Genomic DNA, 26,333 nt, shown 5'->3' with positions numbered 1-26,333 from the left:
TGTGCAACATTTTAAAAAATCTTTCAAAAATGTCTTGATTCCTTTTTGTTTTGTAATTTAAATGTTTTTTTGTTGCTGATCTCAGGCCAGTGAACTTGAGGACCTTCTGGAGGACCTGCAGAGTGGCGGCCAGCAGCAGCAGCTGTATGGAGCCCAGCCACCAGCTAGAGGACCACCCTCCTCTTCATCCTCTTCCTCCTCTGTCCCGCCCAGGCCCTCGGTGGACAAACAGACCATCATCAGCGACATCCTACACATGAGCAACCATAGCGGCGGCAGCAGCCCCCCCAATCAGCACAGAGCCTTCCCTCCCATGGGCCCAGCAAGTGCGTCTGAAAAATGCTAAAATCCTCAGAATCTCAATGAGAACATTAGAAAAACATTCATCACATTTGTCCCTCAGCAAACATGTGTGAACAACGTGTGTCTTCTCTGCAGCAGGTTTCAGTGGAGCCAGGCAGGGCCCCCCCGGTCGGGCTGCTCCTCCTGTCAGGAGCATGTCCCTGGACGGCAGCATGGGCGCCAACCCCAACGCCGCCAGGCCGTTCCCTCCTCATCACAGGAACATCAGCCCCTACTCCTTACTGCAGCATCAACAGCAGCAAGGCATGATGGGAAGTCACGCAGGAATGGCCAACCAAGCTGCGATGGCCAACTCGGGTGAGGCTGGAAAAAGAAAACTAGCCAATGCAGCTTTTTAACAAAGACACAAGCTCTGATGTCATTAGTTATATAAGTGTATGGAATGGAACATCCTGAAAGTTGATCATTCATCTTCTCACATCTTTATCATTTCTAATACAAGACAATTTGAGCTTCTCTATTTTATAAAAATGACTCTACTTGTGTAATTCATCCCCTTGAATCAGGCATGCTGACAAATGGGTCGATGCGAGGCTCCATGCAGCAGGGCTGGGGTCCCCAGGGGCCAATAGGGGGTCCCCAGGGGCAGATGATGGGCCAGGGGATCGGACCTGGGCGCATGGTCCCCACCATGAACACTGGGCTCCCCACGAGAGGCCCCCCTGGATCCAGAGCGATGGTGAACATGCAGATGATGGGAAATGGTGAGGAAAAAAAGATGGATGGATAACAGAACGAGAAAAACTAAAACCGACACAGACTATCATCAGAACCAGAACTGATCCTGGCTTTTGCATTTCTTTGCTGCAGAGATGGAGATGGCGAACCCTTCCTACCCTCAGCAGCAGGCCCCGCCCAATCAGACGGCTCCATGGCCAGACCGGATGATGATGGATCACTACGGAAACCAGAGCAGGTTGGTCTTTCATGTAACCTGTCAGCTGATCAGCGGTTCTGACGTGAGCTCCGTGTGGATCCTCGTCTCGTGACACTAACGTTGAGGTGTCTCTCAGGTACGGCGTTCCACAGGCGGAGGGGATGGGGTGTTGCTCCATGGGGCCCGAGGGCCAGCCAGACGAAGGGGCCCTGCTGAGCCAGCTGTGCTCGGTGCTAAAGGACTATGAGGGTCTGGAGGAGATCGACAAGATGCTGGGAATCCCAACGCTGGCCCGACAGGTGAGGCCCTTTCAGACTCATAACATTATTTAAATTGGGTTTTATAATGTTTTTGATTACTTGTTCTGAGTCCAACAGTCCACTTAAATCTCAAGTTGCACCAAATTTCACACAGTTGTACATATATTGATTCTGTATTGTGTCCAACCCGACCCCATGCCCCTACCTCCTATGATTACAGGAAAGTTCAGTGTAATAAACAGAAAACATGACTGAATTGAACCTAAATATAGTTTCAAAACAGGTTACACATCTTTTATTATTCCCCTTCCTCATATCTCACCACCCTCCCTCCCTGCAGGCTCCTCTGTCAGACCAGGACGGCATGAAGCCTCCCCAGTACAGCCAACACTACGGCGGGCAGCCAGGCTATGGCGGCATTCCATCTGATGGCGGCTTCCATGGACCCTCGATGGTCGGCCACATGGGGCAACAGAGGATGCCACCTGGTGGTTACCCCCCAATGATGAGGATGCCCGGAGGTGTGGGGCCCAGACAGGCAGGAATGAGGCCGGGGGCTCCCAGTGCCGGAGTGCCCCCTCAGCCCAACAACCTGAGGCTCCAGCTGCAGCACAGGCTCCAGGCCCAACTGGTAGGTCACGTGTCGAATCCCTCCTCTGTCAGTTCTGTGATGCTAGTTGACCTCAGACCTGTGGAGGGGGGGGAACAGACCCTCACATGCATCTGTGACTGTCTGCTGAGCGACATGGGTTTGTTTCCTACTTGTTTAAGTGATCGTCTCAATCCGTCCACAGAGTAAATTCACCTCTTTCTCTGCTCGTTCACTGGTTTAATTAACCTAATTGGTTAATTGGAGACTCCAAACCGCCTGGAGATGTGATGCAGACATGTTCCTGTGATTCGCTGGTGGTCTCTGCAGGGTGCACCCCCGTCTCTCGCCCCAACGTCAGCTGGGACTGGCTCCAGCTTTCCCTGCGACCGCCAAGGTGATAAGTGGCGTGGACAATAGACGGATGGATATATATTTTGATCCTTACGATTGTTTGAAAAGTGCCAAACCTCATTAACATGTAAAAGATGGTGTGATTGCTCCGCACTGAGATTCAGTGTCTCTCTGCAGCAGCCTCCACATGAAGCTCTCACACATTGTTCTTCTTACGCGTGGCGCTGGAGAGCGAACAGTGACACTGACTGGGTTCAACAGGTTCAAACTCAGCGGCAGCAGCCAGACAGGAACAGACGTGTTTCAGCTCGCTGCCTTCATCAGCAACTCCACTTAAGCATCAACACACATGCATGCGGTGTGCACTTAAACGCACACAAAGCCATACACGCACTTATAGAGATTACTGCTCGACCGTACGTTATGTTCCTGGCTGTTAACACACATGTGTGTGTTTCCTGCTCGATGTTCCCGTTCTGTCACCGTGTTGTTGATGCATTCAAGCTCTTAATTCAGTTTCTGCACATGTTCATGTCTTTGGATACTCGATCGTTTATGTTGAGGCTCCAAATTGTCCAATAATGTTGAAATGTGATAATTCCCCACGAGTGACTGATCTCTGAACAGCCTGTTCCTACGATACATTACAGTCTAGACCGCCACCTGGTGGAGAGTTTTGACTACTGCACACGAATCTTCACATTCCTGTTGGTGCCAGTTTGGAAACAGTGAAGTCAAAGTGTGGACGGAAAATACATATTAACTGCTGCTGATCTGCAGATACATGAATGAGTCATTCAAAGTTGATTATGTTCAATGCATTTCAGTGCCAGTCTAAACAAACCCGAACCACGCCTGTCTTCGTGCTTTAGGGGGCGTGTCTAAAACAAAACGTGTAGAATCGAATCATCTGAATTTCAGACCTTAAATAGTCTTGTATTTGTTTGGTTCACAGTTCTCTCCCCTTGTCAGTGGGAAAGACTTTAAATAGCTTCTGTCTCCGTCTGTGTAGTTTGGGAGATAATGTGTTCCAGGATTGTTCTACTTCACTTCACCTTCAGTTATGAGGAAGTGATTCTCAGGGCCCTGCTATCTAAAAGTCTTTAATCTGCAGAAACCCTAGGGGCTAATATAAAGTGACCAGAACCTTTGAGCAGCACGTGACCACGATCTTTGAATTCACGTGGATTCACTTTTCAAACCGTGTTCACACCAGATGAAACATGAGAGTAATAAAGTCTGTTTCCATCCCCCCCCTGTAGAACCGTCAGCCGGTGGGGAACCAGATGAGTGGAGTCTCCAACATGAATCTACCTCTAAGGTCTAATGTACCAAACCAGGTCAGTGGGTGGAGATGATGTGTTTGCTTGTAGAATGTTGATATAGATGGACGATGCATCTGTATCCTGCTGCCATCTTGCACTGATGTCATCATCTGGAGTTTGTAGAGCCGTGATTATTGTGATTTGAAAGTGTTATTGAGACACGAGGCCGACCAATCACGAGTCTCAGCTGTCGAGCTCGATATCATAGCTGAAAAACATAATCGAATAACAAGTTGAAATCTAAAATGACCAAAAAACTATAGATATATTATAGATATAACTATTTAACATGCAAACTGACTTTCTCTTCTTTATTCATGCATTAGTTTGTTTTAGTTTTATACAGTAAAGCCTTGCAACCATTCATAAAGGAACAAGTGCATTAGACTAATTTAATTTCCTCATAAGTTGTAGTAATTATAATAATAGTAGTGAAACAAGAATGGGATTAAATCAGTGGTGAGTGATTTGTGTTGGTTCCATTGAATGGAGTCATCAGCTCTCTGTGGTTCCTCCTGCAGGGATCCCTCAACGCCCAGATGCTGGCCCAGCGGCAGCGCGAGTACCTCAGCAACCACCTGCGCCAACGCCAGCAGCAGCAGCAGCAGCAGCAGCAGCAGCACCTGCACCACCAGCGTGCCATGATGATGCGGACGCAGGGCCTCAACATGCCCAGCGGGGGCGCCGCGCCCACACCGATGCCCATCGGCGGCACCAACCCACGTCTCCCGCAGGGCAACCCGCAGCAGTTCCCCTACCCGGCCTCCAGCTACGGTACTGGCCTGCCCTCTCCTCCTCCACCTCCTCATCCCAGCTCCTCCAGCCCCTTCTCCTCCTCTCTCTCCCCCAGCCGTCATCTGAGTAGCCAGGGCATGATGGGAAATGTGGGCGGGCAGTATGGCGGGGTAATGAGTCCGCCGGCTCAGCACAGTGCCTTCCAGTTCAGCAGTTCAGGTATATGATGGGAGCGGTGGGCAGCGGTGGTCTGTGTTTGATTCGGGGCGGTGGCCCTGAAATATGATCTCTGTAGAAATCAAGTTGATTTGCTGCATGAACAAACGTCTGTGTGAAAATCCACAAAGGTACCTTGAGATTCTTTAATTTCACCCAGTCAGGAATATAACTGGTGGAACTGGTAAAACTGAGATTCCTTCCCCTATCCGGTTTTCTGTTTGTTGACTTCTTGTGTTTGTCTGTCAGTGTCGTAGAGATTCTACTTCCTGTTCCGATTTCTCAGAAGTCGAGTCTGTCCCGTTGTTAAAGACCTGAGAGGAAACGTGTCTGTCCCGTCTCCCTTTGACCCGTTCACCTGCTTCATCCACCAGGGATGAGCCAGCAGCAGCAGCAGCAGCACCAGGACCCAGTGTCGGGCTTCTCCTGTGGGGCTGCGACCCCTCAGAGCCCCCTGCTGTCCCCCAGGATGGGGCAGGGTCAGAGCCCCATGCTCCTGCAGAGCCAGGGCCAACCACAGCCCCAACCCCAGGGCCCGAACCAGGGAGGACCCCCCAGCTACCAGACCAGCACAGACCTCAACGGGTGGCCCCAGCCGGCAAACATCTCCACCAGCAACAGGTAGAACCAGATTCAGGATTCATGTGAACACGCGTCTCAGCAGCAGGGATCTGATCAGAACATCGTCTTCTCCCAGTGTGTACCCACAGCAGTCCCAGTCCCAGTTCTCCACACAACCCAACGCAGGAATGTACAACGGCAACAACCACGGCATGAGCCTGGGAGTCCTGGCCGGCAACGGTGGCAACATGAGCCAGATGTCGGGGCAGATGAGTTCCATGAGCACCGAGCAGGTGAGAGAGTGACTACCTGCTGCTTCAGGTCCTGAACCCTGAGGATCCACGTGGACTGCTGGATTCATTTTGATCATGTCTACTTCCTGGTGTTATATTTGTGTTTCCTGTGTTTCAGTTACTCCTCAACTAAATCAGCAACATCATTGTTTGTTTGTGTTTTTAATCGAATGTTGTTGTTGGTTAAATCAAGTACGTTTTAGGGGAAATTTGTATTCACAACCAATTCAGCACAAATTAACACAAATAGAAATATAGGAAATATAACTCTTGACATGTCCTTAGTGTTTGGGTGTAATTCAGCAGTTGTGTTCATGCTGCTTATGTTTGTGTCACAGGTGAGTGACAACAGCCTGATCCTGGAGCAGCTGTGTCAGGAGCTGACACAAGACGATGACAACAGTTCGGTAAGAAAAGACAATATTTTCTAATAACCTTGACATTGTGTTATTTACGGTTTTACAGAAGCTTTCATGGGGTCAGTCTGAGTATTGGATTTTAAATAAATCTCTTCTCTGTCCTTGATTTCCTGCCTCTCACAGAACTTCTGCTGACCCCTGCTGAGGTCACAGGTCAGAACCACCAGCTTGAATGAAGAAACAAGGAGTGGGATGTGAACCCTGCTCCCGCTGTTACTCGTGATGGATGCTCACGTGAGACCATGATGTAAAACCCTCTGAGCTGCATCCACTTCACTTTGGCTCGTTCAGAAGATCAGACATTATGAGGAAGCAGCCGTCTGAGCCATCCTAACAGCAAACACACAAACTGAAGAATCACATTGCCACAGCGCATTCAGGTTTTTATGATTCATTCCTAAGTTATGAGATAATCTATACATGTCTGTCAATTCGGATTCAAGCTGGAGTCAGATGAAACGAAAGCAGAACATTCATTATTATCTTCACTAGCTCCTTCAGTTTTAAGTTAATGTCGACTAAACACTGGTTTTACTAAGAAAACGTTTCATATTCTTTTTTTAATTAAAGGAAACTCGATTAACACTGAAGTACAAACAGAGACAGGTTTTGCTGTTAGCGTGTGCTCTGATCAGATGAATGTATTCCTAAGCTTTTACCTGTGGGTCTCTCAAGTCTCTGAAGCAGTGTGTTTGGGTGTGTTTGTGTTTGTGTTGTGTGTGTGTGTGTGTGTGTGTGTGTGTGTGTGTGTGTGTGAGAGCGAGAGACTGAAACCAGTTCCCAGATTGACACTGGAGAAGTGAACGATCGAAAAGCATAAAACAAAACCTCTTGATTTTAACATTTATGGTTCTATTTTCGAGCCCGACTGAAAGACGTCAAATTAGACGGTTTCTGAAAAAAGAAATATTTAAAAAAAAGATATTTATAGTTTTGAAGAAAATTTGTAGAGATTATTTGTATGACATGTAAAACAAAAATCAAGGATATCTTTCTTCAAAATGAAATCTCTTCAGAATGGTACATTTTGATGTTGATTTTAATATAATTAATATATTTCAACTGCTGTAGTTACCGGGGAGCTGTATCCCCGTCTAATGACTTTTTGAATGAAGGTAAATGTGTATAGATAGTGTACATACTTAGATTTATTAAAAAAAAATACATTTTCCCCAGAGTGGTAAAGCAAAGCAGCAGAAGAGAAATAATTTCACAGGTCGAGTGAAACCTCAGTGGGTGACTTGGCTAACGTTAGCATCAGCAGCTCCGAGCTCTCTGGGTAAACAGCAGATTGGTCAAAATTCAGATTTGTGCAGTTTATGACAAACAAAACAACTCGCTGCAAATGACAACTCTCTAAACAAAGATGGTGTCTGTGAGTAAACAACGCTTCACTCCATCCTGTTGTTTGTGTGTTGGCTTCGCCCACTGAGACTTTGTTCCACTGTGGTCGTTTCTGCCTCCGAAGCAGCTTTCCCTCGACACAACTTGTGTTTGTGTGAAACTAATAAAAAAAAACTGTTATTTGAAATGAGCCTTTGTGGTGGCGACGCACTGGCAGGACTCACTATTGAATTACAAGCTGAAGGAGGAAGTTGTGTGTCGGTTTGTTGTGTGTTTCCGGCTGCGATCTTTGAACAACAACACATTCTCTTCGTGCCCCTGAACCGACGACTGCAAATACACACGATGTTTCTCCTGATTTGAAGCCAAATCGTGACCCATAATTAACACTAGCTTAAATAACAGAAAAATGTATTTAACATACTAAGTACTTCGGCTTATTACTTTGGTCCATTTCCCATCTGCTAACATGGAGGAGGGGGGGTCACCAGGGGGCGATAGAGAGGATTTGGCTTCACTTTTCGGAGCTGCCGTGTCGTCCATCTTTTATCTTGAGTGTATGTGTTGAAAACCAAAACACAGAAAGACGTGAAGTCACAGACTGAACCTCAGACATTGTGAGGATACTTGAACTGAACTGATGTAAAGGTGCTCTCTCACATGAACCTGTAAAACTCACTGTAACAAAGACACACGTGGATTCATTCAATCTGCTCAATGTGAACTCATTCTGACTGATTCACTATTTCTTTCTCTTTCTCTCTCGATTCATAGAAACACGTGTGATCAATTGCAAAATACTGTAATGCATGAATTTACCTGAAGATGCTAAAGACGTAGCATAAGGCCTTAGCTCTGTGGTTGGCTGGTGTGTAACTGTAAAGTTTATAGGTTGTTGTATGTGTCCCACGCGGCTCAGTGAGTGTTTAACCACTTCATGCTGTAGCTGTTTTATTACACAACCAGGAATTTGTATCTTCTCTCCCAAGAAACGACATAAACCAAATTAACTTGAAATTAAAACAATACTTTGTTCGGAATTTGTAATGAATATTCTTTAAAGTTTTGTTTTTTTTACCTTTGCTGCGGCTACATCAGTTTATCTATATCTGGTATTTGAAGGATTCTAGTTCTGCCAAAATCAAACGCACATCTCTGACATGAAATTATCCCACATTACACAAAATTTGAAAATATTACTGCAGCTTAGAGGAAGGTAAAAATGCTCTGCTGTGGTTTCTGAGATTTCACTTTAACAACCGGTTTGTGTAGCGCTGAATATCAGCATCACAGATTTTCAATAACAATAACAATAAAATGTGTCCTAAATAATCTGAACTTAATCTATAAGTGAAATCTGTAATATGTATTTTGTGCTGTAATGTCTTTAGAGAATATTCTTAAAATTTGTTGTGATTATTCTCCGAGGGTTAATTCCTCAAGATCCTGTTGTTAGAACCAGTTTGATTTGAGGTGTTTCTCAGTAAAATGATATTTCAGAGCAAAAGGTCAAAGTGTGAGAAGCGAGTCTGAGTTCAAAGTGTCTGCAGGTTTTCAGGAGGTCGTCGGTTCAGTTCTTTACTCAGAGTGAGTGTGTTATTATGCAAAAGTCCAGACGCTCACACCACTTTATGCAAGCTGTCCCCACTAATGTTGCTTCTGCCAATGCTACTCGTTAATTTATGATTCATGCCACTGTAAATAAATTATTTTTATGAAGCGGAGCCGCGTCTGTCTTTTTATTCCATCAGCTGGGACGTGAACTTTCCTGTGTCTTTGTTTCCATCATTCACGTGGATGATATCAACATGTGACTGTTTAGCTTTATGATAATTCATCCTTATCCACCTGAGAGATTTATGATTTTTCATCCTTGTAAAACTGACTGTTGGTTCTGCCTGTGTGTGCAATGCTCTCTTCTCACCAGCAGGAGGAAACAGTATCTGCGAAGGTGGAACAACTTTGCTGAGACTGTGAAATAAAAAACATTCTAATAGTTGCTCCTCAAGTTTAATCCTAATATTATATAATAAACTAAATATTATCACATCAATCCATGTGTCAAATATCATGTTTTATATTCACACATTCAGAAACAGTAAGGAAGACAAAGGCTCCAGGAAACAATCACTCAAGGTCATGAACTTTATGAAAGGTCATGGGTTCTCTCCCAAGTCCAAATAAATCTGTAATAACTTGTTTACACACATTTACAAGTATAAACTATATTAATATAGACGATTAGAGATGACTCTGGACCACAGAGATGATTAAAACAGAACACAGTTTATTTTAAATATCTAAAATGTTTAGGTTCAATTCGTTTGTTTGTGCAATGACATCATTTCACATATGAGTCGAGTGTCTTTGTGTTGAATTGTGTTTATTCTCTTATGAACTGTCTATGTTGTATATGTTTGTCTCCTGAATGAGATGTCGCAGCTTTGGTTCTAATGAATTCCCCCTTGTACGTGATGTGAACGCTCATTGGTTGACTGAAGCTGCCAATCAAAAACAGGCTCTTGTCATTGGCTGTCTGGCCTCCCAGACCATTTGACAACCAGGGGATAGTTGAGAAAGTAAAGATGTATCACTCAGATATTTCTGAGTGATACATTTCTAAACTATGTCTAGTTAAAATTTATTTCCATATATTTAAACTAGAGGGGGGGGGGGCGTGTGTTGTGCTCTTTAATATGAATCAAATAAATTATTAATTTCCTAATGAGTCGCTTAAAATAAATAATTGTAACCGCTGTTGGTTTCCTCCTCTTCCTCCTCTTGTACTTGCTGCTTTGGAGTGAGTCATTTGTGTTATTAGACGATCTTGGTGAATGAGTGCGTTTGTGCAGGAAGAGGGGGCGGTGACCACTGCGGTTCTCCTCCAGTATATCTCCGCCCGTCTCTGACTCCCGGCGGCACCTCGCCTCAGTGCGTCTATATTAATTTTCATTATTATTATCATTATAAGGAGCAGGGCACCGCTTCCTCTTCCTCCTCCTGTTGCTCCTCTTCCTCCACGCACGCTCTCTGATGGCGGTCGCGGCGCCACCGAAGCGGCAGGACACCCGCAAATTCTTCGAGAATTTGTCCGGAGCCGGGAAATCCATCGCGGTGCTGACCAGCGGGGGGGATGCTCAAGGTAAAGGGATGCGGGGGCTCCGGGTTCCATTATCGGACCACTCGCCTGACAACCATCTGTTGTTCTGGCAGATTTACGCTATGATCACTGGGAGAGGATGACTTGTCCGATAATGGACAGGCCGATAAGTGTTGAGTGAAGTTACACCTCTTCATAAACAGTTCATTCCTTGTTTATGTGTTTATATTTTAATATAATAAATCATATATAGGTATATTCATTTCCTCTTATGTTATTCTTAATTGTGAGGAATCGGGTTGATTATGCAACAGCTGACGCTCCCTCTCCCTCTCACGTTCCAACATGGATGCTGCTTTATAGTTTGATAGAAAAGATAAATACAACATCAGATACATGAGGAATATGATCCATAAAACAGACTCCACCTCCTTCTTGTCTCCTCGTGCATCCTGCAGCGATGCGCCCTCACACGCACGGTCACCTCCTGCAGGTCGGGTGCGTGCGTGTGTCCACAGTCTGCAGCTGACATCACTCAATGCACAGTCTTTTTTAGTATATCGGAGCTTCACGTGCACTGTGGTGCAGCTGTGATGGACCTGAGGCCTCCTGCTTTCAGGAATCAGCTGTGGGATGACGTCAGTTATTGATTATTGATTGCTATGAGTGACAGAGTGAAGGTGGCAGCGCTGGAACTTTATGTACTTGTCGCATCTCAGTGGAAACACTGGGTCCTGCATCACAGAGGATGAGTCGTGAGAGGAGCTGTAGTCAAGACGGAGGAAAAACACCCGTTTCCGGTGCAGCCTTTCACAGTAAACGTCGTGAATACCAGTTTTCCCTGTCAGGCTTTTACTGTGAAGGCGCTTTCTGATGGCTTCCTGTCTGTCTGCGGCTCACTTCACTGATGCCTACGTGAGGAGCAGCGAGTACCAGTGATGTAGAAACTGAAACTACATCATTCAAAAGTGATTTTACATCATATGAATAATTAATAATCGATATTGAATTTTCTAAAATCAGACACTTATTAATCGTGTAGTTTTATAATATTATAATAATCCTGAAGCATCATCATTTAAATCTGATATTATACTATTTGGCTAATTCATAATTGATTTAGAAATATAACACATTCTTACTTTGTAGTTTTACATTATAATAATAACCCTGACGCACCATCATGTGGTTTATCTGGACACATGTGCTGCAGCTGGATTACATAACGCTGAGCTCCTATAGGACGATTCTGAACAGCACAGATACGTTTGTGTGTCGGAGGCAGATCTTCATCAGCCGGTTTCCAGGCTGTGATCACACATGTTCCTCAGAACTCAGAGATCTCACTGAACGTGAACCAGTCGGGATGAGAGTGATGACCACGAGTCCTGGTTTCTCCTCATTTATTAAAAGTGGCTTCAACCAAATCACCATCGAACAGATTTGTTCCTGTTTTGCTTCACTGAGTCGTTTTCATATTCTTGTGAATATGAGTCATTTTCAACATGAGTCATTTTCAAATTCAGTACAAACATATACTGGGACTCAAACACGAGCTGATAGATTCAAAAGGTCATAGGTCACAGGAAACTTATATGCATAGTCAAAAACTACGAAGGCAATATCTCCAACTATGACTGTCAGTCTTTATGTGAAGTTTCCTACATGTTTCCATTAGGACCCGACTGAAGTTGATCTCTGATATTTGGGAATCAGATGCAGATATATTGTCCTGTGTATATTGTTCTTCCAGTGCACGTCCCTAGACGGTAAGACGTGCACATTGAAGTAAGAGCAATCTGCAACTGTCCTTTCTGGATTATGTTGTCAAATGTCATGTAGTCACAAATCAAACATTGTCATATCTGCTGATTTCAGAGCTCAGCTGTTTTCACAATCCAGAAAGTACAATTGCAGGTTTTTTTATTGTTTTTTTAAAAGGTTTCATAACCCACAGTTTTCTCTGGGGACAGTTCCTTCCCTCAACCAAAAGCTCAATAAACACTTTGTCCATTTCAAACTCATCCATCTCCCATTTTATCATAGATCTTCTTCAACCAATCAGCTCTGGCCTGGTCTCTTGGCAACAACTATCTAATTCCATTAGTGCTTGTTAGCCTGAAACCACATCCAGCCCCCCCCCCCCCCCCCCCGAATGTGCCCCGCGTGTTATCTTTATTATAACGTTAGAACCTCGAGAGCAGCAGGAGTTATGAAAATGTCACGTCACTGTTTCAGGTAAAGGTTTGTGTAGTAAGAACAAAAACAGAAAATCTCAACATTCACTCAAATGCTCAGGAATTAAAAAATAGCAATAATGGGTAAAAGGACATTTCCTCCAGTGTTGATTTCTCTAAGTGTTTTTCTTCCTCCGTCCTTCAGCCGTTTGGAGATCATGTCGGAGGCGTGGGCGCTTGTTTCCAGAGACAACCACCAACTCCTCTCTGTCCTTTTCTTTCAGGCATGAACGCAGCCGTCAGGGCGGCCGTCCGGATGGGGCTCTACGTCGGGGCCAAGGTCTTCTTCATCCACGAGGTGAGACGAGGCCCCGGGGGACGTCTGCCTCCTCGGTCTCACTCTCACACTCCGAGCTGAATCAGAAGGGACGAGTCTTTGAATGTGCCAGCGGGATTCTAGAATCAATTATCAGATATAGATAGAGATATAGATGGAGATAAAATATAGATGGACTCAGAGGGATGGATTTCTTCCTCACTTGCTACTTATCTCCAGTGAACTGAGGTGATCAGTGGTTTAGAAAGTCTGTGGCCTCAGTGTGGATTTAAGTGGATTAGCAGGAGTCGTCCTTCGCTTCACTCTCATCTTCATCAGCCTCGAACAACCAGCAGGCTCGGAGTCACCACAGCTGAGGCCAATGATGCCTTTATTTTGGCGAGGACTTGTGCTCAGCATGTTCTTTTCCTGTTTATATCATATTTTAGATGATTGATTTCATTTGATTTCAGAGTTAGTGAGTCGTCCTCAAACTCTTCTATGATAATCTGTCACTTTTTTATTGTTTGTGTGCAGAGCTCTTTATAAACAGTGTGTGGTGCACAGTGTTCATCTCGCCTGGTTTATCTGCAACAAGGGTTTTATAGTTTATAGATGATTTATCATACCAAACTCGACAGCACATAGCCAAGTGTGAAGTTAAACAGATGAACAGTTAGTCAGATAATGGTTCAACATGAAGACAGACGTGTGTGATGGCTGAAGATCTGATGTGCTCCTCCTCTCAGGGCTACCAGGGGATGGTGGACGGGGGCGATAACATCGAGGAGGCCTCGTGGGAAAGCGTCTCCAGCATGTTGCAAGTGGTGAGCTGGACTCCATCCCTGTTTCCTCCTCTGTTCTGCAAACGTGAGCGATTGTTAAAAGCCTCAGCCCCGTGTGATGTCTCATATCTGCTGTGTTTGGTCCTCAGGGCGGCACGGTCATCGGCAGCGCCCGCTGTAAAGAGTTCCGCAGCCACGAGGGCCGCCTGAGGGCCGCTCACAACCTGGTGAAGCGCAGCATCACCAACCTGGTTGTGATCGGAGGAGACGGCAGCCTGACCGGAGCCAACCTGTTCAGAGAGGAGTGGAGCAGCCTGCTGGACCAGCTGCTGCAGAAAGGTGAGGCCTCGCCGCCGGGCGGGTCAGAGCGTCCCTCACAGGCGGGGACAGGACTCACCGCCCCCCCCCCCCCCCCCCCCTCCCCGGTGTGTTTCAGGTCTCATCGACCAGGAGGCGACCCGGGCCAACTCCCAGCTGCACATCGTCGGCATGGTCGGCTCCATCGACAACGACTTCTGCGGCACGGACATGACCATCGGCACCGACTCGGCCCTGCACCGCATCATCGAGGTGGTGGACGCCATCATGACCACGGCTCAGAGGTGAGAGGGAGGAGTCCAGACGGGACAGAACAAAAGAACGAGCAGGAAAAGACCAGAGATGAATATAATGTACTTTGTAATGTCTGCCTCAGGAACTGACTCATACAGATCCGTCCTCCTGTGACTGGATGGACGTTGAGAATAATCAGGGGACGTTTCAGTGTCTCCACAAACCTCAGAGAGGAGGTGGAGCTCAGGGTGGAGGGTGGAGGTTGAGCTTCTACTCACATGTGTCTTGTTTTCTGTGGGTTTGTTGTTTTCCAGCCACCAGAGGACGTTTGTTCTGGAGGTCATGGGCCGACACTGCGGGTAGGAGCCTGTCTTTGTGTCAGATTACATCACTGCACACGCATATGAAAACATATATATACACAAACCAGTGTGTGGTCCTTTAACACAAACCCTTTCCCTGCAGATACCTGGCCCTGGTCAGCGCCCTGGCATGTGGAGCCGATTGGGTCTTTATCCCTGAAATGCCCCCTGAGGACGGCTGGGAAGACAACATGTGTCAGAAACTGTCTGAGGTAACACACACACACACACAGCCACACAAAGACACACACACATGTATGTGTTGTTAAAACCAAATCAGTGAAAGAGGAATGGTCTGAAAGAGGAAAATATGAAGTGAACACGTGAAGCTGAAGGAACCTGCAGAGGGTTGGAGTGAGTTGATGCTGTAAACACGACCTCAGGACACAGTTTCAAGTCTCAAGGAAAGCAGGAGTTATATGGACTGTAAGACCTGTCTCTCTGGTGGGATTCGAACCAACAACCTTTGAATAGCATCTTTTTCTAAGATTAATTTAAAGTAATTTACAGATTCTTTGTGTTTAAGATGTTGTTATCAGATCTCCAGATGTTTTGAAGAACATTGTTTTTACAGGACTTCCAAACAAGTAGAATAACGTACGATGTATTTTTTCCGTACTGTGACACTTACAGGCTGGGTGAATGCAAAAGGTTTTTATCTGTCATGTTTGGTTATGAATAATAAATATTGTAAATCAAACTCTGCTTGTTTTCGTCCCTGCAGAACCGCGCTGATAAGAAAAGACTGAACATCATCATTGTAGCTGAAGGAGCCATAGACGCCCACAACAAGTCTATAACCCCTGACTATATCAAGGAAGTGAGTATGATGGAGAATCTACGATTTTCTTTTTAATTTTCTCTAGATTAAATATTGTTTTTAAATTGTACTGTAAAGTGAGAAGAATAATAATCTGCTGTGGTATTAAGATTATGCATTTACAGCAGTTAGAGCTTATTTCCCGGTGATCACCCCCCCGTGTTCTGTCTCCGCCCCCAGCTGGTGGTCCGCTGCCTGGGGTTTGACACCAGGGTCACCATCTTGGGTCATGTGCAGAGAGGCGGGACCCCCTCGGCCTTCGACAGGATCCTGGTACGTCAGCACTGATCATCCTAACTTTTATTTTAAGTATTAATTTGAGGATTGAGGGATTTGTCGGTTATTTCAAAAGTTATTCTTCTTGTTCAACGATTGAAATATCCTGAAAGACATGTTTTCTCCCTGAGCCTGCAGACCTTCTGCTTCTCAACTACCTGAGATCATGTGTGTGACCAGTAGCCGACATTGAAATGACCCTTGACCCCTGCAGGGCAGTCGTATGGGCGTGGAGGCGGTGCTGGCGCTGCTGGAGGCGTCTGCCGACACCCCGGCCTGCGTCGTGTCCCTGGTCGGGAACCAGGCTGTGCGACTGCCTCTTATGGAGTGTGTTCAAATGGTGAGTGTGTGTCTGTGTGTGTGAGTGTGTGTCTGTGTGTGCCCTGAGGCCTGATAATAGACCTTCACCTTTTCATGTGACGGATAATTCCAGATAGATATTCTGAACATGTGACCCTTGTCCTCAGACCCAGGAGGTGCAGAAGGCCATGGATGAGAAGAAGTTTGAAGAGGCCGTCCGACTGCGTGGGAGGTATCTGTTTCTCAACCAACAAATCGAATAAAACCAATATCACTTGTTCTCTTGTCTTTCTGTGATTATTGATTATGGATTGACTCTGACGAGGACAGTGGGGGTTTCGTTCTGCAGTGGATGAACTTTCTGTTTCTCTGTCTTTTTGCAGGAGCTTTGAAAACAACCTGAGAACCTACCGGCTCCTCTCCAACCGCAAAGCAGACTCTGAACTCCCCAATGTAAGAACGATCCCAGAGCAGAGAGTAACTGGGATCCTATCAAACCAGTGAATTCTCACCAGTTTAATTCCTCTGATGTGTTTTCCCACCAGCGGCTCAGAGATTTGAGCGTTAGCAGCTCAGGTACTTCCTGACCTGCAGTCTCTTCTTTCTCTCTCTGACACTAACGCTGAGTCTGTTTCTCTGTGACTGTCGGTCCTGAGGGAGAGGAGGAGGACGAAGAGCAGCTCCTCCCTCCAGCTCCCGCCGTCACAGACAATCACAGACATTCACAGACAATCTGTTGTGATCCGCTTCCAATGAAACTGAAGTCGCCTGTTTACAGTTTAATGTCACGGCTGAAAATGACTCTGCTCATTCTCAACTCAAAGTGTGACCGGCTCCATTCATTTAGACCTGGCTGCTGAGCTCAGTGCCTGAAGCAGGTTTGTCTGAGCGATTCATCAGGAGGCAGATTGATATCGGACAATATTTGTGTTTGCAGACATGAAAACTTTTATTTTGGAGAATGAACATTGCAGGGGGGGGGAATTGTTTCTTCTAGTTTCTAATTTCTAGTTGTATTTCTGTTTTATGTAAGTTTAAAGTAATAATATCGACCCTTAGTTGCCTTTATTTAACGTAAGGGTTTGATAACGACATCTTAGGAATCATTTGCCAATTTAGTTTTTAATATTCATCAGTTGCTTTATTGATTGATAGTGACAGAGTCCTAAATCATGTCTGTCTCCAGGAAACTAAGCTTCAGGAAACTAACCAGGATTTAACTGTGAAACCGGTTTCATCCACGAGATGAAACGTGGAAGTGTGCGAGCTGCTCGTTGTGTGTTTCTCCTGATGAGCTTGAGTCCGACAGGAGAGAGAACTGTCTGTGATAGTTTTCATTTAACTGAGACTGATCTGAGAGCAGCTGCAGCTTCACTGCGTCTCCTCGCAGCATGTGGCCTTTTGCATGGGAGGTGATCTCAGCCTGCTGCTGCTGACGTCCGGCTCACTAAGTGTCTCCTCAGCCGAGATGTGGCTGGTTGCACGAGGCAGTGGAGATGATCCCAACGTCCTGACAGGCATCAGATCATGATGTTCAACATCCAGGAGAACTGCAGAAGGGCTGGGTCATAACACGAGAATGAGAAACATCATCAAATATCAAAACATCTTCATTTTGTTGATGCAGATCGTGTTTTTGTGCAAAAACACGATCTGCATCAACAAAAATGTCAAACCTCAATCAACTGGCTTTTATTTAAACTTGAAAAAAACATTGATTTTACTTTTATAATTGATAATTTTAATGATAAATGGGGATATTAATTATCCCCAGATATGAACTTTCACCCTGACACTATCTGGGCTCAGTCCTGATCTGCAGTGAATCACCAGTTCGTCTTCACTGCCTCTAAAAGCTGCTGCTGCACCGTCTCCTTCAAACCGAGCATCGTACAAACTGTGTGTTGTGTGTTTGTGTGTGTTTGTGTGTGACCGCTGCTCTCCGTCACCCACAGAGCTCCTTCAACGTGGCCGTGCTGAACGTCGGTGCACCGGCCGCCGGTATGAACGCCGCCGTGCGTTCTGCCGTCCGCGTGGGAATCACCGAGGGCCACAAGATGTTCTCGGTCAGCGACGGCTTCGAGGGATTTTACAAAGGACAAGTGAGAGACACACACATCCATCAGTGCTGGTTTATCTTCATTAAGTGAAACGTGTTCTGCAACTTAGAAGAAGGAAAACTCCAATAGGAAATCAAATTTTAGATTTCAACCTTTCACAGTTTATTTTGTAGTTTGAGTGACTCGATATTTATCCCACACACTTTCTCTAAAAGCTTAATTTACCCCAAACATAATTTAATCACTCAGTGAACTCTTTTTTAACAAATCAACTAATTAAATGTAGGACGTCTGTGTTAATTTCCTCTAACGGAGTATTTGTGTATTCACCTGCCGCACCATTCACGAAAATCTGTAAATCTCTGAACTCTGGAGAATATCTTGAAATGGATTTGCAGGATCCAGATCTTTAACCTGGCTCCATGAGGAGTGACCATGTGGGGGGGGGGGGGGGGGGGGGCAGCGTTCACAGCAGGAGGTCTCAGTGACCAGCGGCACAGGAAGTGGCTGCTCTCCTCTCTCCGGGCTGCAGCGGTGATAACACAGATAAACAGCCTGATTACCCTGATCCAATTAGTGCAGACCCACAGCTGCTGCACTCACATGCACCACGTTGGATTGTGCTCATTGTGCTCATGCTCTCCACACACACACACACACACGCACACACACACACACGCACACACACACACACACACACAAAGTCGATGAAGCCCAGAGGCGAGCTGACGTGACGCAGGATTAGATGTGATTGAGAAGTGAAGCCGTGATGAGGCCGAGGAGAGCAGAGAGCAGATAACGTGTCAGAGCTCTAACTTCCTGGAACACTCCCGGATTGAGACGCTTCACACGGATCCTTCGTCTCATTTGTCCCACACAGCGTCTCACACAGCTGCTTTGTGTGTTGAGACCTCAGAGATGCACATCTGATCCACTGAATATGTCTCCTCCACACTCAGAAAACATGGATTGTATTTGTAGAGCCACAATGAATATGTCTCCTCCCAGAAATGAGTCCCTGATAATTACCTGTGGTTAGTTTGCAGGATCATGTAAAAACTATCAGACACATTACCATGAAACTTGGATGGACGTGTTGTAGAAGAAGAAGAACTCATTAAGTTTAGGTGAAATCCAGATCAGGGGGCGGATCCAGATCAGGGGTTCGGATCCGGGCTTTAACCTTTTCCTTCGTCAGTCTGAAAATTAAAAAATCTGGCAAATTCAGGGACTGAAATTAATGAGTGTTTGTAATATGGTGCAGGTCTGAATAAAAGGAGTTATAGTTATTATAATTAAGCTTCAGACTCAGACGTCCATTTCGGTATATAAATGAAACTAAAATAATGATTTACGGGATTAAAACCTGTTCAGACTCTTTAATCTGATCTCGTCGTTTGAGGAGTTAGGAGCCAAATCTCAAAGCTGCGGCAGAATCTGCATGTTTGATCTTTAGGATTTAAAATCATGAGGATTTAGTACATTGTCTCCGAGCAGAATCTACCACACTGATGTCAGCTCGGTTTTCAGTTGTTTTTAGATTAAAACGGTTTCATTCAAACTTTGGAAACAGAAGAATAATCCTGAGGTCTTTTCTTTGGTCAGATCAAGGAGATCAAGTGGGGCGATGTCGGGGGCTGGACGGGACAGGGCGGCTCGCTGCTCGGGACCAAAAGGTAAACCACTGCTGTATGATATGATGAGACAAATCATTTCATGGAGTCGGACTTCAAGGGGAACATCTGTCCCTCGTCTCTGTTCCAGAACTCTTCCAGGACAACATCTGGATAAGATAGCCGAGCAGATGAGGATCCATAACATCAACGCGCTGCTCGTCATCGGAGGATTCGAGGTTCGTGTATATTTCTGTACCTTTTAAACATCATAGTCACATTTTCAACTCGTTGTCCAGTGTTTCATTTTCACTTTTTCCCTTTTTGTTCAACAAAAGTAGTCAATTTAATAATTAATCACCGATTCCACCTATTTCTCATTTTAAATGGAAAAACATTTGTAAAGATTCTAAATTAACCTCAGATGAAGAAGTAGAGAGAGAGCGTAGAAGTCGTTAGTTTATATTATCTCTACTTCCTGTGTGTGTCTCAATCTCCATCGTGATTGGCCCGGCTCTCTCCTCTTGGCTACTCCCTCCACTAAACTCCTCCCACACCTGTGCTCCTCCCTGTTTTGTTTTGTTTACACCAAGATAGCTTAGCTCTAAGAAAACTGTCCCTTAAATAAAGTTTAATATTATTATATCATTGTTATATTTAATTCACACGTTCAACTTCCCGCTTCACATTCATGTGAGTGTGACCTTACTTAGACATCCAGGCCCCCCCCCACCCCGGACCACACCCGTTTCCATTCTCCATCCGTCAAAGTTCTTCATTCTTTGAAAGCAGAAGTTTTTATTAACGTTTAATAATAATAATCACACTCAGCTCATCCCACCAGTTTCCCCCCATCCTCCCTGTTGGTCTCTTACCTCATCCTGAACGATAACCAATGAGACGCTGGCTCTCCCCCCAGGCCTACGTGGGGTTACTGGAACTGTCCTCTGCTCGGGACACACACGAGGAGTTCTGTGTCCCCATGGTCATGGTCCCCGCCACCGTGTCCAACAACATCCCCGGGTCCGACCTCAGCATTGGCTCAGACACGGCTCTGAACGCCATTACTGATGTAAGTGAGGCTGGATCACAGTGTGAGTGTGTGTGATTGTGTAGTGGGACGTCTCACACACACACACACACACACGTCCCAGGGTTCTGCTGATTGACAGCTCGCATCCACACAAGATCAATCACAAGGTTTATTTGACAGGTTCAGAATCATCAGCTTAAAATTACAGGATTCTTACAAAAAGGATTTTCTGAAATATTTAACTAAATATTGTATTTGTGATACACGTTAAAAAAATGTGGGAAAAATCATTTCTGAGCTCTTGAATTTGGGAAAATTTTAATATATGGAAAGTTTCTATTAAGCATTGATGGAATGAGGTGGAAAAAAATGAAAGAAGAAAGGACGTTTTTACAGGGAAGTGAAATCAGTTGATCCAAAACATCTCAAATCCAGAAACTATTACAAATTAATAACTATTAACTAATTTATAACAATAGAAAAATCCTTCATTAGTCCCATAAAGGGGGGAATTGAAAGAGGATCATATGAAAGACTTTTAGGACCAAGAAAGACAAATTCAGTTTCCAGAGCTCTCAGGGGAAATTCTTCTGCAGAATTCTAGAATTAGTAGAAACTAATAATCCGGATCTGGACGAGGTCCACCCACAGCAGGACACGTGAAGTTCAGAAGCCTTAGTGGCTGGTTGTGTTGGAGTCGAGCTGCTCAGCGCAGGTAAGTGCTGGAGCATGAAGTGACGTGCGTGGCATGTTGTTAGCATGTGGCCAGTTGTGTGTTTGTTTGGTAAACAGCAGAGAACCGGACAGTTCAACACATCAGAGACTCGTCTGTCTCTTCTGTCTCTTCTGTCTCTATTCTTTCTCTTCTGTCTCGCTCCCTCTCTTCTGTCTCTTCTGTCTCTTCTGTCTCGCTCCCTCTCTTCTGTCTCTTCTGTCTCTTCTGTCTCGCTCCCTCTCACGTCCACATTTCGAGTTGTGTTGGACCAGACGAGTCTCGACCTCTGACCTCGTCTCCTCCGTTTATTGGACATAAAAGGAAGCGTAGCTCCGAGCGTCTGGAGTCCGTCCCTCAATCTGTATCTGTCACGTCAACACTGTGACATGTCAGCCAGGGTGAAGCCTCCACTCAACCCCCCCCCCACCCTACTCCCCTCGGTCTGTAGGAAGCCAAAGCCCCCGTCAACTGGAGAGAGCCAGACACACACACACACACATATACACACACACACACACACACTGCAGGGAAAATGCACATTTTCATGTTTTCACACTAGAAGAATGTGCAACATCATATTGGAAACTTGGAGTTGAGTCACTGGGCACCATGACAGAGTAAAACCACTAGATTCCTACACAAGGTCACATGTGTCAGACGTGTAGTGCGCCCCCTGGGGGTCTAACCCAGTGTTGCGGCCACCACCATCAGGCCCTCGAGTCCCTGCTGCAGCTGAACGAGGCCCGGTCAGACCACGAGGAGTTCTGCATCCCCATGTGCATGCTGCCGGCCACCATTAGTAACAACGTGCCCGGCACCGACCTCAGCATCGGCGCCGACACGTCCCTCAACGCCATCGTGGAGGTAAGGTCCAGAGGAAGAAGAGGGGGGAAATGGCAGCTAGAGGTTTCCTGTGTTATAGAATCACAAATAAACGAGCGACCCACGTTTCTCTGGATCACGAGAGCTGGATTTCAATCAATCGTCTCAAACCACGTTGGTTCACAGCTGTTTCTATAAAGAGTCTGTGAGTACATGTTTCTATATCTAAAGAAAGGAAAGATGCAGAACTCTGATGTGCATGTGCTCGTGTGTGAAAGCTGTTGTGTTGTGTTGATGAATCTTTGTAACGTGCTCGTCTCCTCCGGCTCGTACAGTTTGTAAAGTTTGTCAGATCTGGATTGGAAACTGTTTATGATGTAAACTGTCAGGTTCACTCTGATCTCACCTCGTTAGAACAAATCATCACAACTCAGTTAATCTCAATATCTGAATATGTATTCAGCAGAGGTGCCACACTTTTAAAACACTTACTACCACTACACACCAGTGATGAAGTAATAAAAGGCTTCTGTTTGTTAGTGTGATGGAAATTCATCTTGAGATTTGAAGTAATGAAATTCTCAGACCGGAGTTGCTTTTGAGTCTTTATAAAAATAATAAGCTCTGCAGAGTTAACAACCAGCACGGGTGCAAGTTCACACAAGCCGGAACTTATACAAAGAGGCGTTACACAACACATAATATGAAAAAAGAAAACGTGCCAGAACTTATACAAAGAGGCGTTACACAACACATAATATGAAAAAAGAAAACGTGCCAGAACTAATACAAAGAGGTGCTTCATAAAACATTAAAAGAAAAAAAGATATGAAATCCTCCCCCGTGTCTATCTGCTGCAGATCTGCACATTCAGGAGTCTGCAGCCTGAGGGGCTCCGTTCTTCTCCCTCGTGTGATTCGTTAGTTTCAGCTCTACTGTCAAATCGTTTGTATGTCTTCTTTGTGTTGCCTCTTCAATAACTGTGACCTCTGTGCACGTGGGAATCAGACGTGTGACCGCATCAAGCAGTCGGCCAGTGGCACCAAGCGGCGGGTGTTCATCATCGAGACCATGGGGGGCTACTGTGGCTACCTGTCCACGGTGGGGGGGCTGGCTGCCGGAGCCGACGCCGTCTACATCTACGAGGAACCGTTCGACATCCGGGACCTGCAGGTCAGGGACCAGTCACTTCCTACAGGGTTTCTATTTGAGCATCTGGTGGCCGACCGTTCTCCCCCTGTGACGAGACTCAGGCGTGGGCAGGTGACCCAGACTGGTTTATTAATAACCTCTGAGCTGCATCACTGGATGACTGACAGCTGTCATCAGATCGATCACGATGAGACGTGTTCAATCTGGGGCCCGACTGAATTTTATAAACTCTAACTTGACTTAATCATTTAAGTTCTGTTACATTTCTTTAAGTTAGTAATTTGCTTTTAATCTAAATATATTTTAACAGTAATTATAACATTAGATTGATATCATCTTAAATAATAGACGTAGCCCAGTCAGGCCTTTCTGTTGTGTTTAAGGGTTGCTGGCGCCCCCATGTGGTCCGAGCACCACCCTGCGTGTGTCTCTCCTTCCTGGGGAGTCCAGAGGCGAAGGTGTGATTCGGATCTGGAGCCTGAAGGTTCTAGGTCACAGCTCAACGCTCTGCTCTGTGTTTCCAGGCCAACGTGGAGCATCTGACGCAGAAGATGAAGACGAGCATCCAGAGGGGCTTAGTGATCAGGTGAGGATCCAGCCGCTCTGTCCAGCTGCTGCTGCTTCTCCGGCTTCACAGAGTTTCTGACGGACTGAGGGAAGAAACCGATGCAAACTTACTGAGATGTGTAATTCTGATGGTAATTTCCACTAATTGCACTAAACCAGTGAGTCTGGGACTATGTGTGACATCAGATCGACCTCACGGACGTTAACTCGTGTCATGTGGTGTGAGGCTATTTTTGTCCTCTGCACCATCCTGCTGTTTTCCAGGAGGTCGGAGGAAAATAGGACGAAAGTCATAATTTGTACATTGTGTATGTTTTCTTCATTATCACAAGAAGTACAGCAGATATAGAGATTTAAAAGGTTACTTCAAAAAGTACAAGGTAGTTTGGATCTGGCCAGGTTTTGAGATTCATCTGATTTCTGTTTGTAACTACACTGAAAACAAAGTTCCTCATGTCTGCAGCTTTCATTTGCCCTGTGAGTGAACCGACTCTTTTAATGTCCTCGTTTCCAGGAACGAGAACTGCAACGAGAACTTCACCACGGACTTCATCTACCAGCTGTACTCGGAGGAGGGTCGGGGCGTGTTCGACTGCAGGAAGAACATCCTGGGTCACATGCAGCAGGTCGGACACGCTTCCCTGAACCAGCTCTGTTTGTTCATCTATCTGCAGCATGTTGAACTCTCTCAGCTTCTGTAGAAACCTCCGTGTTTTCCCAAGAGGATCCGTAAATGAACACTGGTCCTTTCCTGGGTCACGTTGAGCTCAAGTCCTTCCCAGCATGCACTGGGAGGGAGCTTTCCAAACACTGTTTCAGTTGAGTTGTGATCAGTTGTCACTTGGACTCAAAAGATGAACTGATGAAATGTCACCGTCACACCAACAAATCTGCAGTTTGATAATTCTAGTTCTTGTATTTATTTATTTACATAAATCTGTTTTAATAGTTTAGAAGCCTTATTTTAAACGTATGTTCCTTCTCTCCACAGGGAGGAGCTCCGTCTCCATTCGATAGAAACTTTGGCACCAAAGTTGCAGCTAAAGCGATGCAGTGGATCACACGGACGCTCAAGGACTCGTACAAAGGAGGTGAAGCAGAAGTCATGACCTTTACTCTGAAGAGGACATTCAACCTGAGCCCTGTTTCTCTGGGTTCATCCGGGGATTCGTACCTACGCCCACTCACACTGGTTGTTAACACTTGTTTCTCGATGCAGGACGTGTCTTTGCCAACTCGGAGGACACGGCCTGTCTCCTGGGGATGCGTCGCAGGGCCATGGTCTTCCAGCCGGTGGCTCAGCTCCGGGACGAGACCGACTTTGTGTAAGAGAAACACAAACTTTCTTTCCTTCACCATCGGTTGAACAACACCTTTCCCGATGCATTGTGGGAAACTATGAGTCAGAACTAAAAACCCTTTTTATTGTGTCGTCCAGCCACAGGATCCCGAAGGAGCAGTGGTGGCTGAAGCTCCGCCCACTCATGAAGATCTTGGCGAAGTACAAGACGAGTTACGACGTGTCCGACTCGGGTCAGCTGGAGCACGTGACCCGGGTGCGGCCCAGAGAGAGCGACGCCTCGGCCGCCGTCTGACCCCACGACCACGAGATTCGCTCCAACGTGAAAACAGCTTCACAACAACCGTGATGGCTCCTCCCACCAGGACTGAAATAAATAAATTATGGTAGATTTTAAAGGCGGATGATATTAAAGGTTCATCGTGAGGGGGTCGTCGATATTTTAGATTTTGACAGAATTTGAGGTTGGTCGTTCGGAATCGAGCTTTTCACAGTTTCAACAAGCGAGTCTCACCAACTTTGATTGGGGGGGGGGGTCTACAAAATTAATATATAGCTAAATATATAAAAAGATATATAAGCACTCCTCAATATGAACTGTGCAAATTCAAGTTCTGGTCCTGAAAATGTAGCTTTATCTATTTATTCCTAAGAAGCCAAGCTGAGTGAACGTCCATGTTGCATCAGACGGAGAGCTGGAGTCGGGTAATGAGTGTCGTGTTTTAAATGTTGCTTTTGTGGTTTTTATTTCCCACTGCACTTTGAGCCCCGTGATCGATGTACTTCCCCCGAAGCTGCTGATAAAGAGAGAACGGGCCGGAGGATCAGACCCACGGTCCAAGACCTGTGTCCACCGTTTGTCTTTTTTCCTTTTGAACCTGTTAACCCATGAAGTGAGGCAGAGAATTGTGGGAAACTGACTTCAACCTTTGTGCTCGCGGTGTTTCAGTGTCCTTGTCAGAGTTATAAAACATTTACTGTGTGGAAAGTTCTGAGGTTGTGTTGTTTTTTAAAACCACAAAAACATGAATGTCATCATTAAAGTCG

At 45.6% G+C, this 26,333-nt stretch overlaps 2 protein-coding genes across 7 annotated transcripts in view; both read left to right on the top strand.

The window, feature by feature from the left end:
- The window catches only part of LOC133968235 (nuclear receptor coactivator 2-like), a 37,226-nt gene extending 28,166 nt beyond the window's left edge, over positions 1 to 9,060 (top strand). For 2 of the 4 annotated variants that reach the window (XM_062404161.1, XM_062404160.1), the window contains 12 exons: positions 86 to 326; positions 439 to 660; positions 870 to 1,067; positions 1,174 to 1,279; positions 1,377 to 1,539; positions 1,841 to 2,131; positions 3,706 to 3,783; positions 4,290 to 4,722; positions 5,094 to 5,340; positions 5,417 to 5,573; positions 5,912 to 5,980; positions 6,116 to 9,060. In XM_062404161.1, the coding sequence (XP_062260145.1) occupies positions 86 to 326; positions 439 to 660; positions 870 to 1,067; positions 1,174 to 1,279; positions 1,377 to 1,539; positions 1,841 to 2,131; positions 3,706 to 3,783; positions 4,290 to 4,722; positions 5,094 to 5,340; positions 5,417 to 5,573; positions 5,912 to 5,980; positions 6,116 to 6,127 (2,217 nt within the window). In that variant the 3' untranslated portion in view covers positions 6,128 to 9,060. The remainder of the gene's footprint in view (positions 1 to 85; positions 327 to 438; positions 661 to 869; positions 1,068 to 1,173; positions 1,280 to 1,376; positions 1,540 to 1,840; positions 2,132 to 3,705; positions 3,784 to 4,289; positions 4,723 to 5,093; positions 5,341 to 5,416; positions 5,574 to 5,911; positions 5,981 to 6,115) is intronic. The other 2 variants (XM_062404162.1, XM_062404163.1) reach the window with 2 other exon arrangements.
- A 1,177-nt stretch (positions 9,061 to 10,237) lies between these two features.
- pfkpb (phosphofructokinase, platelet b) lies at positions 10,238 to 26,278 on the top strand. 3 transcript variants are annotated; one of them, XM_062404170.1, is made up of 23 exons: positions 10,238 to 10,478; positions 12,898 to 12,971; positions 13,679 to 13,756; positions 13,864 to 14,053; positions 14,151 to 14,316; positions 14,581 to 14,625; positions 14,732 to 14,840; positions 15,353 to 15,448; positions 15,629 to 15,721; positions 15,939 to 16,064; positions 16,192 to 16,256; positions 16,408 to 16,477; positions 17,980 to 18,126; positions 19,690 to 19,760; positions 19,849 to 19,936; positions 20,617 to 20,769; positions 22,157 to 22,309; positions 23,276 to 23,440; positions 23,944 to 24,005; positions 24,501 to 24,612; positions 24,978 to 25,077; positions 25,206 to 25,311; positions 25,425 to 26,278. In XM_062404170.1, the coding sequence occupies exons 1-23, from the start codon at positions 10,370 to 10,372 to the stop codon at positions 25,579 to 25,581; spliced, it is 2,535 nt and encodes an 844-aa protein (XP_062260154.1). In that variant the 5' UTR covers positions 10,238 to 10,369; the 3' UTR covers positions 25,582 to 26,278. The 3 variants fall into 3 exon arrangements, with proteins under 3 accessions (XP_062260154.1, XP_062260153.1, XP_062260152.1); XM_062404169.1 differs by lacking the exon at positions 20,617 to 20,769; XM_062404168.1 differs by lacking the exon at positions 22,157 to 22,309 and having other exon boundaries at positions 10,240 to 10,478.
- The last annotated feature ends 55 nt before the right edge of the window (positions 26,279 to 26,333 follow it).

The sequence above is a fragment of the Platichthys flesus genome, chromosome 14, assembly GCF_949316205.1.
Source record: "Platichthys flesus chromosome 14, fPlaFle2.1, whole genome shotgun sequence".
NCBI lineage: Eukaryota > Metazoa > Chordata > Actinopteri > Pleuronectiformes > Pleuronectidae > Platichthys > Platichthys flesus.
The sequence above is the reverse complement of the archived record's forward strand: the minus strand, read 5'-3'. Positions and strand labels throughout refer to the sequence as shown.